This window comes from Danio aesculapii, chromosome 22 (assembly GCF_903798145.1).
Source record: "Danio aesculapii chromosome 22, fDanAes4.1, whole genome shotgun sequence".
Lineage (NCBI taxonomy): Eukaryota > Metazoa > Chordata > Actinopteri > Cypriniformes > Danionidae > Danio > Danio aesculapii.
The window spans coordinates 25,361,583-25,378,910 of NC_079456.1; the positions used below are offsets into that span (position 1 = coordinate 25,361,583).

Genomic DNA, 17,328 nt, shown 5'->3' on the forward strand with positions numbered 1-17,328 from the left:
ATTTTAGCGCCTGTACCAAATATTGTATATGAAAAAGACAAAAAAGGTAAAAGTCAAAAAAGCCTAAATTTATTTGGGTAATAAATGATAAATCTTGTTGTGTAAAAATTTAATCAAGAGCTTTGCCTTTTCTTTAGGGGTTTAGGGATGTATAACAAATGTGAAACCAAATAAAACATTTTCGGGAAATATCCTCATGCACAGTAAAGACCTTTTTTGACATTTGTTAATGTTTAACCATTTGATCAACAAGCACCAGAAAACAACACCAACCTTCATTTGTGAAATGAGATCAAAATGCAAGCTCCTGTACAAATCCACATTTTTTTCTGTTTCCTATTTTCTGTTACCTTCGTACAATGTCAAGGTGAGTTAATTAATCTGCACATACTGAGTATTGTAGTATTATGTGTACATTTGAAAATATGAAGTGAGTTTAAAGAGTGTTGACTAGCACATTTGTGAATGTATGCAACTCAGAATGTCTTCAAGAGCAAATTACACATGAAAACATAGAACCAGTTGAGAAGGTATCATACGCTGATGGAGAAACAGTGAAATTGAACTGCATGACAGGTTATTTTGGCTTTTATAAGTTGAAGTGTAACAATGGACAATGGCAGACCTTTATTGCACGAAGTTGCTCAAGTAAGAATATTTTCCACACTCATTGGAATTTTTTATTTAAATTTTTTACTACGAGTGTAAAACTTGTTTGATTGCTGCAGAGAAAAAATGTGGTCATCCTGGGGAAACACCAAATGGTTCCTTTAAACTAATAGAGGAAAGAGATTATGTTTACGGAGCAACAGTGGAGTATACTTGCAAGAAAGGGTAACTGAACAACAATGTGTTTGCTCATTAATAATGCACAAATCTATTCTGACTGAGTTGATCCTACTTGTACTGTACTTGAAGTTGTTAAAAAAATTCTCTATGTTCATAGGTATGAAATGGCAAGCAGAAACAATCGACGTCACTGTAGAATTAAAGGATGGGATAATTCCATCCCTGTCTGTGAGGGTAGGCTTCTTGAAAGTCTGTTTCCATTTGATTCCTAAAGGTGCTGTAAGTGATTTTTATGCTGTGGTACACAATAAAACAACTTTACTCTCTGTAAGCTATCACTGAAGTAACTGTTCCGAGAAACTACATGATTTCTGTGACAGACCTAGTCTATGTAAACTGTCCAGAGATCACTGCCAGAATTGTTGTTTAGTCAACCACAAGGCTTTCTGAGGCACTTTCTGGCTGTCAATCATTGCGCACATTCACAGAAAGCACTTTATATCCTATGGGAAATTGGATGACGAGAGCGTGATAGATCAACTTGCAGTGAGTTTGGATGCAAAATTGTTCATATCAACAACAGGCTTTAATGCTCCAAAGGGTTTGGAACCAGATGCAGAGCTTAATTTGCTCCTGTTTAGCTTGACATAAATATAGCCAACATATGGTGAATGTAACAGGTCAATTAGTTGGTTCTGTGCAGGTAAACATCTCTGTTATAATCTGGAATGTGTATTAGTGACAGACAACAGAGAATGCAGTCTTTAGTGTCCTTTAGTGCCATGTTGAATTCTGATCAGTGGAGCTAGTAGAATGAAGGTTATATTGGTGTCGTGAGGTGAATGGAAGTGAGGTTTAGAAGGGGTGAGAGTAAGAGAGGTCAATTAGTAGGATCTGTGCAGGTTAACGTTACTTCCCTGGCCTCAAAGGTGTAGTAGTGACAGACAACAGAGGCTGCATTCTTTAGTGTCATTGTTGATGTGCCCTGCCTCCTATGCCAAAAAAAGTGACATGCTGAATTCTGATATGTGTGCAGTAAGAAGAACGAGTGTTAAATTAAATGCTGTGACTTGGGTGGAAATGAGTTTTAGATGGGGTGACAGAGGCCAGTTAGGAGTTTCTAATTAATAAGTAAAGACTATTATTATTGGAGCTGTGACCCAGATGGGAGAGAGAATTAGGTAGGTTGAGCATAACAGAGGTCAATAAGTAGATTCTGTGTAGGTAAACATCACTTGCCTAAGGGATGATTTGGGTGGGAGTGGTTTGGACAGAGGTTTAAATTGTGTAACCAACATCTAGGTAGTGTTTATAGCCTTGCTTTCAGCAAACACTGGGGTTGTAGAAATTGGGGGTTAATCTTCTATTGCATTTTATAGTGGGTCTTTGACACAGACCAAAGTTCTAATGTCACTATGAAATCTAATGTCACTTACAGCACCAAAGGGGTTGCCAGGTTTCCCAATGGACATTGTAGAACATTAGTAGCATGCCAATTGTGTTTAATCTATTAAAATTTGAATTGGTTTCCTTAATAAGTACATTTCATCTCTCTGGCCCCTCCTCACAGTCTAATTCTTCCAATAGTAGATTCATGGGGTCTTCATTCAAGGGACTTGCATGCAGTCATATATTGATGATAGCACACTAAAGCAAGAATTAGTAATACAAAAATTTATTAATTAATTAAATTAATAAAATAAAAGGACATCAGTGAACCAGACAGCTCTTGTTAATGAGTTCCATTTTGTAATGAGTGGTCTACATGCTGGTTTGGGAAACAGGCATTGCTCCAATTTAAAAATAATGTTTGACATAAAGTGACTAATCAGAACTAATCAGTCTAAATCAGTTTATTTATTTCCTAGAAGTAAGATGCCCTGTGATTCACACTGATGGGACTGTGATTGCACTGGGCAACACAGTTGAAGGAGCTTATGCTGATGTTATTCACTTTCAATGCGTATCTTCCAACAAAAGTCTAGACGGAAATAACATCATTCATTGTATGGAGAATGGCAACTGGAGCGGGCCTGTACCACAATGCATAGGTTTATATCACAGTATTTTGCATTATTCAGATCACATTTCATGCAGAGATTAATTTTACACCTACCTATATTAGGTATACCCACTGTTGCTTTTAATATAGCCCTAATTCTTCATGTCATAGATTAAAATAGGTGCTAAAAAAACTTCCCTCTGACATTTTCATCCACATTGGCAAAAGAGCTAAACACAGTTGCTGCAGATTTGACAATCTCTCTATCTCTTATGCTCTATTGGTCTGATATCTAAGGCCATATGAGGATAGAGAACTTACTGGCAATTGCAGAAAACTAGTATGAGATTATTTGAATTTTGTGATAAGGTGCATTATCCTGCTGGAAGTCGCCATCACAAGATAGGTACAGTACACTGAGATCTTAAAGGGATGGTCAGCAACAATACTCAGGTAGGCAATTTCTAAAAAATGCTCAGCTGGTACTAAGGTGCTCCATGTGTGCCAAGAAAAGGTTTGCCACAGCATTACACTCCACCACCAGTCTGGCTAAAAGCACCCATGCATTTTAATGTAATGTATATTTATATAACGCATTTATTGTGTATGGCCATTCCCCCAAAGCAATTTGCAATCATGAGGGAGGGGGTCTCTCCCCCCCACAACCAGTGTGCAGCATCCACTTGGATGACCAGCTATTGGTGGAGTGGAGAGACAGTGGTAGAGTCAAATCAGTGGATGGGGATGATTGGTAGGCCATGATGGCCAGAATTTGGCCAGGACACCGAGGTTATACCCTTATTATTTTAAAAGAAATGAGAAATGATCTCGGTTTAACATCTCATCCAAAAGACGGCATTCACTGACAGTAAAGTGTCCCCTTCACTTTACTGAGGCATTAGGACTCACACAGCCTGCAGCCTGAGCACCACCTGATGTCCTTACTAACACAACTTCCAACAACAACCTAGTTTTCCTATGTGGTCTCCCATCCAGGGACTGACCAGGCTCAGCCCTGCTTAGCTTCGGTGAGTAACCGGTCTTGGGTTCAAGGGTGATATGGCTGTGGCTTATTCTTAATCAGACTCTACCATCCAATGTCCATCAGAAGTTAGGGCTAATCAGACCAAGAAACCTTTTTCAACATTCTGCTGCCCAGTTTTTGTGAACCTATGTGAACTGTGTTGTTCGTTCATATATTTCTTGATTGTAATGGTTATTTGAGTCACTGTTGTCTTTCTATCAGATGAACCAGTCTAGTCATTCTTCCCTAACACCTGGCATTGAGAGGGTACCTTTGCCCAAAGAACTGATGTTCACTGGATATTTTCTCTTTTTTCTGATAATTCAAAACCCTAGAGTTCTGCAATCCCCAGAGTAGCTCACCTGGTACAAACAACCATGGCATATCCAAAACCACTTTACTTAAATATTTTCTTTGTATGAACTTGAGCAAATCTTAATGATCATGTATACATGCTCTGAGCCACAGCGATGTGATTGGCTGATTAGATATTTACGACAACAAGTCATTGAACGGGTATCTAATGAAATGGGGCTAGTGAGCATACATACCTGAATTTAGAATAGCAAACAATCATACAGTACAGACATGCTTTCTGTACGATATACAGACTCTTCTAAATTTAGCTCCTGCTGTTTTAATTTGGGAGCAAAGAAGGTGCCTAATGACAAGTATATATATATTTTTAATATTGATCAGGTATTATGTTATCATGCACATGTGTAAATATAGAATTTCAGTCTGAATATGCAGCAGTAATAAAATATCTTATTTACAGTAGCATTTTTTGCCAAATTTTCTTTTTAGTCTTAACTTAATTATGCACTATTTTGTCTTCACAGTAACCTGTCAGTTTGATGTAACTGAAACTGGAGCGATAAAACCCATTCCAGAGGGGAAAACAGTTTTCAGAGCTGGAGAAACTGTGGGACTTATCTGTTCTGGCATAAACTCACAATTTTTCAGACAGGAAACATTTACATGCACAAATAATGGGAAGTGGGATTATAAACCCACCTGTAAAGGTTAGACTGTAGAAAAACACTTCAGGTTTTATTGCGGTATTCATTGTCTATTACCAAAAACATATAAATCTTGTTTCAGAGATTAAATGTGAAGTTCCACATGGCCAGAATGTGTATCTCCCGAATTTTTATTTCACTGGAGATCTACTGTTTGGAGCAAAAAGATCTTACAGTTGTGATACTGGATATCGTAAAGTATCAGAAGAAGCAACATGCACGCGAGATGGATGGTCACCAAAACCACTGTGTGCTGGTATTAAAATCATCACTTCCACCATAACATAAATCTAAATGACATCAAAATACATTCAATGATTATGTTCATTGTTGTTGTTTTCTAGAAATGATGTGTGACCCACCAAGACTCCCAAATGCAGCTATTGTGGGGGGCCAGAAACGAAACTACAGAATCTCTTCAACAATCGAGTATAAATGTCGTCCTGGATTTGAACCAGAGGAGCTTGTCAGAATAACCTGTGATTCCCAGGGCCAATGGACAGGCATACAGCAGTGCAGTGGAAAGTTGACACATATTTGATCAATTTTAACTTAAAACTTTATATATGTATGGCATTGAAAAAAATAAATATTCTATTTTTATATCCAGATGGTACTTGTCAGGAGCAAGAACTCAAAAAAGTAAAAGTTTTGTTTGGATACCCCACCTTCACTTCTCCTTATAAACCTGGACATGTTTTAGTTTTTCAATGCACAGATGACAACATGAGGTTTTATGGTCACCGTGCAATTGAATGCCAGTCAGATGGGAGGTGGAACTACCCATATCCACAATGTGGAGGTACAGATATGTTCCACCTGCAGAATTATGTGCTATTTATTGTATAAACATTTTTACAGACATTTATTAATTGCAATGATTTACTGCATTATCAATATTTGACATGTACCTGCCATGATAATTTGCAATATTTTGCGATTGTTCCCCTAGGGAATGTTCAGTGTTCCCAACCAATAAAAAACATGCAATATGTGACAGTGTCAGATATGAAAACTATATACAGCAACTTGGAGATTCTGAGATACACGTGTAATGAACCATACAATCAAATTCCGGATGGTGCTTTGTTGTGTCAAAATGGACAATGGAACGGAACGTTTGACTGCCGAAGTGAGTTTCTACAAAGGCTTACATTTTTATTTAATTACCCAAAAATAATCCTCACTAAATCTTTAATGATTTAAACCTGAATTGTGGATGTACATTATTGATTGAATCAATAGGAATAGGAAAGCAATACTGAATTAAAGGAAATTTCAGTACCTTTATAAGACTTTTTAAAGACCTTCTCAGAATATTTGAAGACCTCATCACCACTTCAGGTTCTAATCAGTATCAGTATCACCTTTAACTTAATAAACAGTTGTTAATAAACAATTGAAGTTAAATAAATCAATGGAGCACAACCATGCAACAGAACTCAGATAAGCTCGGAAGAAACAAAACTTGAAAGAATAAATTATGCGGTTGTTTTCAGCAACAGGCTTCAGCAACTGTTTAAAGTCGTCTTTCTCCAATCAGGAGTACGCTAACTTACATTTTCCCATTTTGCCATCTGTTTCGCTCTATGGTTTCGCTACATGTGGAAAGTGTCACATCACCTTCCTTCGTTTGTTGCAAATTAGTCGCCCATGCATTTTAATGTAATGTATATTTATAAAGCGCATTTGCCCTGACATGCCCTGGCCCGAACCAATCACGTGGATCAAGCATGCCATTGTTAATGTTAGGAGGAAAATAAATATATTTAAGCTTTTATGGAGTCAAACACTTTAGACTAAGCTTGAACTAAAGTTAGGACCTCGTAAAAACACGATTATAACTTAAGACCCCGCGGACACCTTGTCTATAGTCATCTCTTTACAGTAGCTATAATATTTATAATAGTTGTATAATCAGATAATTAATTGTCCTAAAGCTCTATTTATTTTCATTTTATTTAATTTATTTTCATAATATTAACAATAAAAATTCCTTACTTTTATATAGCTGCACACTCAAAGCGCATTAGAAATTGTTGGGGAGAATCTCCTCATCAGGCCCGGATTGGCTAAACGGGCCAGGAGAATTCCCCGTGGGCTGGTCCTTTTTTTGGCCGCGAGGGCCGGTGTCCCTAGCTGCTTACACTCTCAGCAGTCGCACTTTTTATTCATTGTTTTACCGCAGCTCCGCTCTTTTTATTTATTTATTTTCTCGCAGCCTTGTGAGCAAATATAACATTATTGAATGTCGCGGATGAAATTGGAAAGGGTTGGGAAGTCGCGGAAGTGAAAGTGAACAGCGGACGGGGGAGGAGGGGGATCGGTAAAATAAGATGCCGGATCAGATTTCAGTGGGACCGGATCCGGCGTGTTCCGGCACAAATTAAACCCTGAATTAATGGATATTACACCTGCTCAATTAAAATCAGATGATTCACTACATTAATAAATCTGACATAACTTCATCAGAAATCTAAAAAGCGGAAAAAAGATTAAGCCATCAATAGAAAGCGTGGTTAAAAGAATGTAGGCATGTAAAACGGTGCAATACTTGTTTTATTCTTTACTCCACACTCATTAACATGACAGCGCCATTGAGGTCCAGTAGTCATCACGTTGTGTTTTGACGCCGCCGACCAGGGTTAGAATCTTTCCTGAGTAACATACTTTTTGTTAAGACATATAATACTGTTTGGGTTACTTATATAGGTGTACACAATTTATTTTTTGTGCCACCACCATTACAAAGGACTGGATATCTATAAAGAAGTTTGCACAGAATATATATTCAGCTATTGCAGATATAAAGGACATAGTGAGGTTTTAAAGAATAGTGTTGGAGATTTAGCTACCCTTTAATGTTCTCATATTTATGAAAAACATTTGATGTTCTAAAGCAGCTGTGTCCTTGAAAAAAGACGTGATAGTGTCATTAGAAACTGAATTGGATATGTCGTTATTTTAATATAGTCAGTCGTGAACTGAGGTGGGCCGGTCTAAGGCTTGAAACTCCAGGGCTGAAAAGGAATCCCACTCTGGCCCTGCTCCTCATCCACCACAAGTGTGCATATGGGGATGGTTAGGAGGCCATGATGGTCAGAGGCCAGTGGGCAAATTTGGCAAAGACGCCAGGGTTAAACCCCTATTCTTTCCAAAGGATTTTTAACGACCACAGAGACCTCGTTTAAATCTGAAAGATGACACTCACTGAGCAGTATATAGTCCCCATCAATATACTGAGGCGTTAGAACCCACACAGACCACAGATTAAGCTCCTGCTGGTATCACTAACACCACTTCCAGCAGCAACCTAGCTTTCCCATGTGGTCACTCATCCAGGTACTGACCAGGCACAGCCCTGCTTAGCTTAAGTGGGCAACCATATGAGAGTTTCAGAGAGCTAGTATTTAGCTAGTAAATTTAGCTAGTATTCTAGCTAGAATGCCAATAAAGATTGACTTGTTTGAAAGTGTTGTGAATAAATGCACATGTTGATGAAGTCTACAGGATGTTGCAATGTGAACGAAAATGTGTCTAATGCAATCATTTGTTTAGGTTCGATCTGTCCACCACCTCCGTACATTAAAAATGGAGATTACAGCACCATCAGTAAAACTGCTGATAATGTGATCACCGCAGTTTCTTACACCTGCCAGTCTTTCTTTGTGCTTAACAAGCAGCAGGAGAATTTTAAGTGTGTGAATGGGATATGGGAAACTCCCCCAAAATGTCTGAGTGAGTCACTCGATCATATAATGTTTTTGTTTTGTCCTATTTTTTATTTGACATTTAATCACGGGATTTTGTTTCTCATACAGAACCTTGTGAAATTGATAAGATTGTGGAGAAGTACAATCTACAGCTTCCAACAGAAAAGGTCTATATAAAGCATGCAGACACATATAGACTTAACTGTAGAGATGGATGGAATACAGGAAGTGAGGTGAAAGCGTATGTGGATGTGTCTTGTTCTAATGGGAATCTACAGTTTGACCAAAGTTGTGAGTATTCAGAATCTGTTCTCCGAATCTGAAATAGTCATTTTGGTGATGTGTACAGTACATTTATTTATGACTCATCTGGTTGTTTCTTTAGGCGATACACAAAATAAATGAAACTAAACTGGAGTGGTAATTGAGGTAATGTAAGCCTCAAGCCTGGTTTGAAAATGGTCCAGTATTTTATTTCAGATTTCAAATTTGTTAGCACTGTATTTTAATGCTATAAAACGTGACTACTGTCAACTTCGAACAGGGTGATTACCACACGTGTACATGTACTGATGGATAATAAAAATGTTCCATGGCCCAGAAATGTTTCCTCCATGTAATTATGTGTTTCTCCAAATCACCTGGATTCAAGTTTGGGCAATTCCTCAGTATCTAATGTTTAAAAAAGTTTATTGCATCATAATTCAAACAACATTTTTCATAAATTGTAATCAGATCTTAAAGATCATGTAATTTGAGCCAATGACATTGCTTAGCGTCCACCAATCCAGTTTCAAAAATTCTTATTTAAATCAAGCTGTTGACACCAGACAAGAGAACCAATGTGCGAATTTGTGTGCAGCTTCTCATCCTGTACAGTTTTGAGTGTGTTCACAGCTGACGAACACTTGGTGGTGCAGTTATTTCAGGAAGTCTATATGGCCACCAACCAACAGGCCTGAACTGTTTCCCAAAAGCATTGAGAGATGATCATACAGTAGATACTAGGGTTGTCACGATGCCATAAATTTAAGCCGCAATACTTTGATGAAGTATCACGATACTGTATTAATTCATAACTCAAATCTACAAAATAAAGCAAATTGTCAGAAAAACTATATTACTTATAATACTTAAATTTAATTCATAATTCACTTATTAATGAAAACCTATTATTTGTTTTTTGTACAGGCATTCTCTGTTTTATTTGTATATACTGTGGTTTGTTGTTATTGCAATAACAAATAAATAATTAAATAAATCATTGACCACACCATATGATCTGTCATGACTGCAGAAAACTATGACTTGTCTGAAAAGACGGTTTTGTTTCGAACTCCACCCCACCTGTGCTTGGATAATCTCACTGACCGCCATGCTGCAGCCGTGGCTCAAGTCGAATGCATCTAGAAATAGAAAGTTTTGCACAAGGAAAGAAAAGAATCAGTGAATAATCAGCCTTGAGAGAAAGAAAAACGATCGCGCTTGTGTGATGTGAGACCTAATTCGCGAGACCATGCATAGAGCCCACAGGAGATGTGCACATGCAATGGTTTAACAAGCTTGCAGGCTCCCATTTCATCAAATCTAGGTTCAGTTGTATGGCGCCATAGCTTTTGACACGCGTCACTTCACCTCAAATGGTACACTAACCCAAAAAGTTAAGGTAACTCAAACTATTAGAGGAAACCGTTTGCAACAAACCATTTGAGTTCAAAAACTAATCTATACGAGTACTGTGAACTTACTCCATTTAAGTTGAAGTAATGCAATGTTTAATTAACTCATTGCCTTCAACATTGAGTTGAAAACTCTTTTCAAATGAGTAGAATTAAATTTCAGTAAATTTTTAAGTTAACTACACACATTTTTTATTTGATAAAGTTGACTGTTGGGTTTTACATTGTATGTGTAATTTTTGTTTATTTATTAGATAACTGACCAACAATACATTAAAATTAAGATACAAATTATACCAAACGAAATTTGTTACAAGACATTTTTCAACAAAAATCTATTGTATTTTTTTCAGTCTTTTCATAAGAATCCAAGGTAGTTTCACGTTTCACTTTAGTTTCACTTTAGATCTGATTCAGAAGTGTGTTTAAAGCAGCAGAAAGGCACAAATTCTACACATTTTTGCAATCTTTATGCAGACTGCTAAAATTAAAATAAAGTGATCTATTGATTATTTGCGCACAAATGCGTGAGCGTGTCTTTTCAACATGAAACATAAACTATTAACTGTTAATGATGATACTACCATTTACAAACTACAGAGGCACTGCCAGTATTTTGGAGTCATAGTATCATAGTGCCGCCAAAGTACCGGTAAACCGTGCAACCCTAGTAGATACAGTTGGTGGAAATTGTTCTTCAGTTATTCTTCCTTGTGCCAATGGTTCTTAAGTTATTTAAAAACTTAAAATTCTTAAGTTATTTAAAAACTTAAAAAAATTACTTAAAAGGAAAACTTCACAAAAAAAACCATTATGAGTTTTTTTTTTATGTTGAACACAAAAGATGAAATTTTGAAGAAAGCTGAAAGTCAACAACCATTGACTTCCATAGTACGAAAAACAAATACAATGGAAGACAATGGTTGGAGGTTTCCACCATTCTTTATTTTCTTTTGTTTTCAACAGATACTGTAAGAGTCAAACAGTACATAATTTCTGTATAACTGCTTTGAAATGTCATGTATGGTAAAAAAAAAAAAAACTAGGAATAAAGTAAACAAATAAAGTCATTAAACCCATTCTGACATGTTTTCACTTATGAATTTTGTATATATTATTGTGGCGCGAAGGGGGGATAAGGCTTTTTGTTGGTTGGTAGACCAATACAATAACTGGCACACTAAAGCCAAATTAACACAATTAGAGCTCGACTACCCCATCCAGTACATTACCTGGGACATAAAATACAGGTTAGTACCTCTGACAAAGACAATGAGACGTGGATATAGAAAAATAGGGTTTCTTTTATTCCAATGGGGGGGGGGGTGCAAGCACAAGGTCGCAACAAAGCACAAGGTCGCAATTTTAGAACAAGACAAGAAGCACCACAAATGCAGCGATTGAATCAAAGCAAAGCAGCCCTTAAGACCACACACTTGTTACTTTTCCCATATATACAATTTTCCCAAATATACAATAGAAACTAAACAAAATATTTTTTTAAAAACCCAAATCAAAACAACATATATGCAAAAAGCAAATCACTGATACATAAGGAGCAAAACAAATCAGAAACAAAACAAAACAGCTAGAAACAAAACAGCAGCATCCAGCACGTGCCAAAGCAGAAGGAGACGCTCAAGCCGCAGTGAAATCTATGATAAAACAGTGCACAATCAACCTACAAACCTTCTAAATACAGTAGATTACAGGGGTTTCACATACCGCTACACGAGATGCCAGTAATTCCTCCGGCAGAGCAAGGTGTCTGTACTAACAACTAACTAAAAATATAAAAATCATTTTTTGTTTCTAGTCGTTCGATATGCACAAAATGTATGAGCGGTAGCGCTCTACTTACCGACGACCCGGAAGACTGCAGTCACAGGAGCGCGCAGAAATGTCAACAAATATCACGAGGAAAAGCTCAGCAACATGCAGCGTGATATCATAAAGCTCACGATGCCCCACAGCAGCCCCTCTACGGTGCAACAGCAGCCGAACAGACACCAGCCTTCTGGAGCAAAAACTTAATCAAACCCAAAACAGGCTTAAAAACGAAAGAAAAAAGGCTTAAACAGCCACTACTTTCCAGACATACAACAGCGACAAACCCACCACAGCGAGTCAGCTGGACAATGATGCAACTTCCACTATTCTCAGATGGACTTTTATACACCTCTTAACAACCCCCAGTTAGTAATGGGCGTACACAAATGCTTAATGCATAACATCTGCTACAATCTACCCCCCACTTTTGAATCATCGACCAGAAAAAGGGAACAACATGAAGATGGTGAAGATTGGAATTGCAACCAACAGTCGTTCTACCCGTCTGATGGGTTATCACCTCCGACACTCACAACTCCTGGCTCTTCTATTTAAGAGACCAATTCAGTTTCAGGGCACAGCTGACTACCTTCGGTCCCCACTGCAACCGAATGTGAGAACTCCCCAGAAAGGTTAAGAGTAGCTTGTGTCAAGGGAGCTGATGATCCCAGGACAACACTCAATCTCCCTGCACCTTGTGCCTGCACCACCCTAACCAAGTCCAGCTCTTCCTCTTCAACGTCCCCAGGCGACAGCAGTAGTTCCACAACTGCATCAGTTGACACACCAGAAAAATCTTTCTGTATTCAATTTTTAAGCTATGACCGATGAACCGTAGTCACCTTACTCAGGTTCTCAACTGGTGCAATAGTGTACACTGCACCACCATCCCTTGGGGCTCGCACCACTTGATAAACCACTGGACTCCACATGTCCTGGATCTTATGGCGACCTTTATGGCTACAGTGACAAAGGAGTACTAGCTGACCTTCTATGAGAGGGGCATCAGGAACTTGCCGGTCGTGGGTTAATTTCCGCCTATCAGCGGCCGCTTGCAACCGCTCACGTGCCCCCTAAAACGCTACACTTAACCAGCTCTGATGCTCCTCGACCCAGTCATGAACACTGCCTGCCACTGATTCCTAGACTCTCCCTAACATAAAATCCACTGGTAGCTGTGGGTTCTGCCCAAACATCAAAAAGTAGGGTGACTCCCCCGTTGCTTGATGCGGAGTTGTATTATAGCAGAAAACAACCTGTGGTAAACACACCATCCAGTCCCTTTTCTTGGAAACTGGCAAGGTCCGCAACAGATTGTGCAATGTACGGTTGAAATGCTCGCACTGGGAGTTTCCAGCCGGATGATATGGTCTAGTGTGAGACTACTTCACACCGTACAGATCACAAAGCTGCCGGATCAACAGAGAATCAAAATTACAGCTCCGGTCCCAATTGCAAGCAGCTTGTAATGCCAAACTTGAAAAACCATTCTGTGAACAGGGCCCTGGGCTACAGTTTCCGCCTTCTGGTCTCTAGTGGGGATGGCCTAGGTATATTTGCTAAATACATCTGTTACCACAAGAATATTCTCGATGAATGATCTTGACGTCTCCAATATGGTAAAATCAATTGCCACGATTTAATTTGGACGAGAGGCCAGAAGATGGCCCATAAAACTTTGAGCTAATGGCCTAGTGTCCTTAGCAGCCTTGCATCTCTCACACTTCAAGCACCAGCGAGACACATCAGCCGAAAGACCTGGCCAATAGCACCATTTTTGGACTAGCTTCGTTATCCGTTCGATGGCCTGATGGCCATTTTGCTGTATAATCACTTCAGACTTCACTGCCTGCAGTGATCCCAAGTCTGCCAAATAATAACCTGGCATAGTAGATATCATGGACTGTCATACCTCAACTATTGGCGCCCCCTCCAAGGCTTGTCTTAAGGGTGCAGGCACTACCATTCCTGGTACCAGGCCTCCCATCACTGGAATCTCAGGGGGATTCTGACGAGAAAGAGCATCTGCATTCAGGTTACTTTTTCCAGAGCGATAACAGATTTCAAAGTTGAAGGCAGCTAACTGTGCAGCCCACCACTGCTCAGCCGCCCCAAGCCCAGCACTTAACAGGTGACTAAGTGGATTGTTATCCGTAAAGACGACACACCGACTGCCCAACAAATACTCCCTAAACTTTTCCGTCATGGCCCACTTGAGCGCAACAAACTCCAGCTTTATGGAACTGTAGTTAGACATTGCGCTCAGTGGGCTTCAGACTATGACTTGCATATGCAATAGGGCAAACTCACCCCTCCTGCTTTTGGGAGAGGAATGCCCCCAAGCCCACATGGCTGGCATCCACTTCCAGAATGAACAGCTTTGAAAAATCTGCATATGCGAATACAGGGGCAGTGGTGAGTTGTACCTTTAACTCAGAAAAATTACTCACACTGATCACTCCAGGCATCCCCAAGTCCTGCCAAAGAATGTTTTTTTGACTTACCAGACAACTGCCAGTCGGTGCAGGGGGGCTGCAATCTTTGCAAACCCCTTGATGAACCGACAATAATAACTGGCAAAGCCGAGAAAAGAACACATGCCAGTGGCACTAGATAGACGAGGCCACTGAGCAACCACCTGGGTCTTGTTCGGGTCGGTTGATACACCCTTTGCTGAGATCACATGGCCCAAATAACTAACCTCTGTCCTCAAAAACGCACACTTGTCCAGTCTAACCTTCAGCCCCTCCTTTTTCAGTTGGCTTAAAACAACCTCCAACCGCTCTAGATGCTGCTCTACAGAGGAAGAAAACACAATGATGTCATCTAAATAAAGCTATAAAGACTGACATTGATCAACAAACGTTGCATTAGCCACTGGAACGTACTAGGAGCATTGCACAATCCAAAGGGCATCTGATTCCTTTCAAATAATCCAAATGGTGTGCAAAAAGCAGTCTTATACCTGTCCTCTTCTGTGACTGGGACTTGATTGTACCCACTGGCTAAATCCATTGTGGAAAACAACGGGCCCCAGACAGGATATTCAAGGACTCCTCAATATGGGGCAGGGGAAACACATCCTTCCTCATTTTGGCATTTAATTGATGTAGTCTACACACAGGCATAGACTACCATCCTTTTTCTTCACCAAAACTATAGGAGAGGTATAGGGACTGCAACTCTCACCTGTGTCTCCAGCAATTGGTTAATATGAGTTCGCACCACATAATTTTCAGTAGGAGGTATTCGCCTGTACCGCTGCCAGACAGGGATGTCATCTAGTAACAGGATATCATGAGAGATCATGTCAGTGCACCCCAAATCACTTTCGCATGAAGCAAAGACAGTCTGATACTTCCCCAGCAAAGCCCTCACCTTATCCTGCTCTTCCCTAGAGAGTAATGACAACTCAACCACGTCTACACCTTCGGGCACCAAAGGGGAGAATCTGCCTTAGCACTAATAGAACACATGGTGCCAGTTAAGGGTCAAGTCCCAGTTAAAGGCCTAGTCTTGATGACTCCTGGGGAGGGAGTAAAAATGTACACACTAGTTAGTGTTCCAATCACCCTGCGAGGGAACAACAAACATCAGAGGTCTCAACATTTACAATAGGGACACGTACAGTACCTCTGATAACTTAAACAAGGGCAGGAGAAGCTAGTAGCCCCGCTGGAAGTCCAGTCTCCAGCGGCTCAAACAGTGCCACACCGCTAGAAAATTTCTCAGAGCAAGTAGCCACTACCATCTTAATCATACCCCCTGGAACACAACTTACTTGAGGGCCATGCACCCGTACCTTTCCTATCCCCTCTGTTAGCATCTGTAATTTGGCCTGATGGCAATGCTGTAATGCCTGGAACACCTTCCTCGAAGCAATTGACACTGGGTGAGAATCAAACTGAGAAGACCCATATTGTCCGAAGAGCTCCTGGTAGCACCGGCCCAAAATGTTCATACCCACCACACCAGGGGCTTGGGCACTGATGCCACCAGGAGGATCCCGGACAACCAACACACCACATTTTGGGACTAACTCACTGCACAGTTCTACATCTAATTAAATATACCCTATATAAGCAATAGACAACCCATTAGCAGCCCTAAGCTGCAACCACTGACAGGATTTGAGCCATTCCTGGTCCCATGGCTCAAAACTTTCACGGAAACAACTTTCCGTGATGGTAGACACCATTAAGCCAGTGTCCACCAGGCACGGCACAGACACCCCATCCATAACTACCACCAACTGGGGACAAGACAGCATTAAGTTTGGTATAAAACCATCCCTACACAACACTGATCCTGCATCTCCCCCACCTGTGCTGCGACTCAACAACACGGCGGAAGCTAGTTTTCCGACACCTGACGTGGGTTTCTTCGGAACTCTGGTGTCTGTTCGGTCTGGTAGAGGAGGGCGCAAAGGAACACACTACCCCTCACATTCCCTTGCAAATTACCACGTTTTTGACATCTCCTACATATTACAGAATCATTACGACCCAACCGAGGACCACGAGGGGTTCACGCAGCAGAGCGATGCTCTAAGTGAGCTGGTTAAGCTGCTCTTGCTGTGATTTTAAAATCTCCCTCAAATCACTCATTTCAGACTGTTGGGGATTATTGCCCAGTAAAATGAGCCGTATTGAGCCGACTCCATATTGGAACCCATAGGCTAATGGAACGGAATGACTGCGACCCCTAACACCCTTAGGCATACCCTCCCTCTCCCACCTGATAGGCTCTTTATGCACATCTAGCAGAGTACTAGAGGGCAGGCGATACACTAGCTGTGTCAACTCACAGCGAAGAGTGCTATCAAGAACATGTTCAACAAATTGATCTCGCAAAAGAATTTTAGCATTTGTTATTACGTTTGGTGACTTCACCTTCTCTAGAAGACTCAAGAGGGCCAGTGACTCACTGTTGTCTTCTAGAGAAGAATACCTCCTGTAAAGCAATATATGATTGAGAACAACCGTACAATTCTTTAGTACAGTTACGGTTAAGTAGCGATAATTTGTTTTGGATCTTCCCGCACCTGAGCAGACCGATAGCTGAGGGAACAGACACATTAGGGGATCAACACTAGGGCCTGGGAAGCTAGCTTGGGGCTGTTCCTGCCGCATTCTTATCAGCTTTTAGCTGAACTACTAATTCTTGCAACTCTTGTAGTTCATCTTCCATGGTGAGAGAAAAATGAACTTTAAAGATGGAAAAAAGATATAAAGACCCTTACCTACTGGGTTCAGCAACCACGCTTGAA

The 17,328-nt window shown here is 40.1% G+C and overlaps 1 protein-coding gene and 1 pseudogene across 1 annotated transcript; both read left to right on the forward strand.

Annotated features, from left to right (window-relative positions):
- Positions 1-275: 275 nt before the first annotated feature.
- On the forward strand, positions 276-9,660 carry cfhl3 (complement factor H like 3). Its single transcript, XM_056447980.1, has 13 exons — positions 276-367; positions 481-648; positions 729-834; positions 947-1,023; positions 2,658-2,840; positions 4,658-4,840; positions 4,920-5,093; positions 5,182-5,357; positions 5,447-5,639; positions 5,790-5,969; positions 8,396-8,575; positions 8,659-8,841; positions 8,936-9,660. The coding sequence occupies exons 1-13, from the start codon at positions 298-300 to the stop codon at positions 8,953-8,955; spliced, it is 1,893 nt and encodes a 630-aa protein (XP_056303955.1). The 5' UTR covers positions 276-297; the 3' UTR covers positions 8,956-9,660.
- Positions 9,661-16,243: 6,583 nt separating this feature from the next.
- The window catches only part of LOC130215755 (sushi, von Willebrand factor type A, EGF and pentraxin domain-containing protein 1-like), a 28,247-nt pseudogene continuing 27,162 nt past the window's right edge, over positions 16,244-17,328 (forward strand).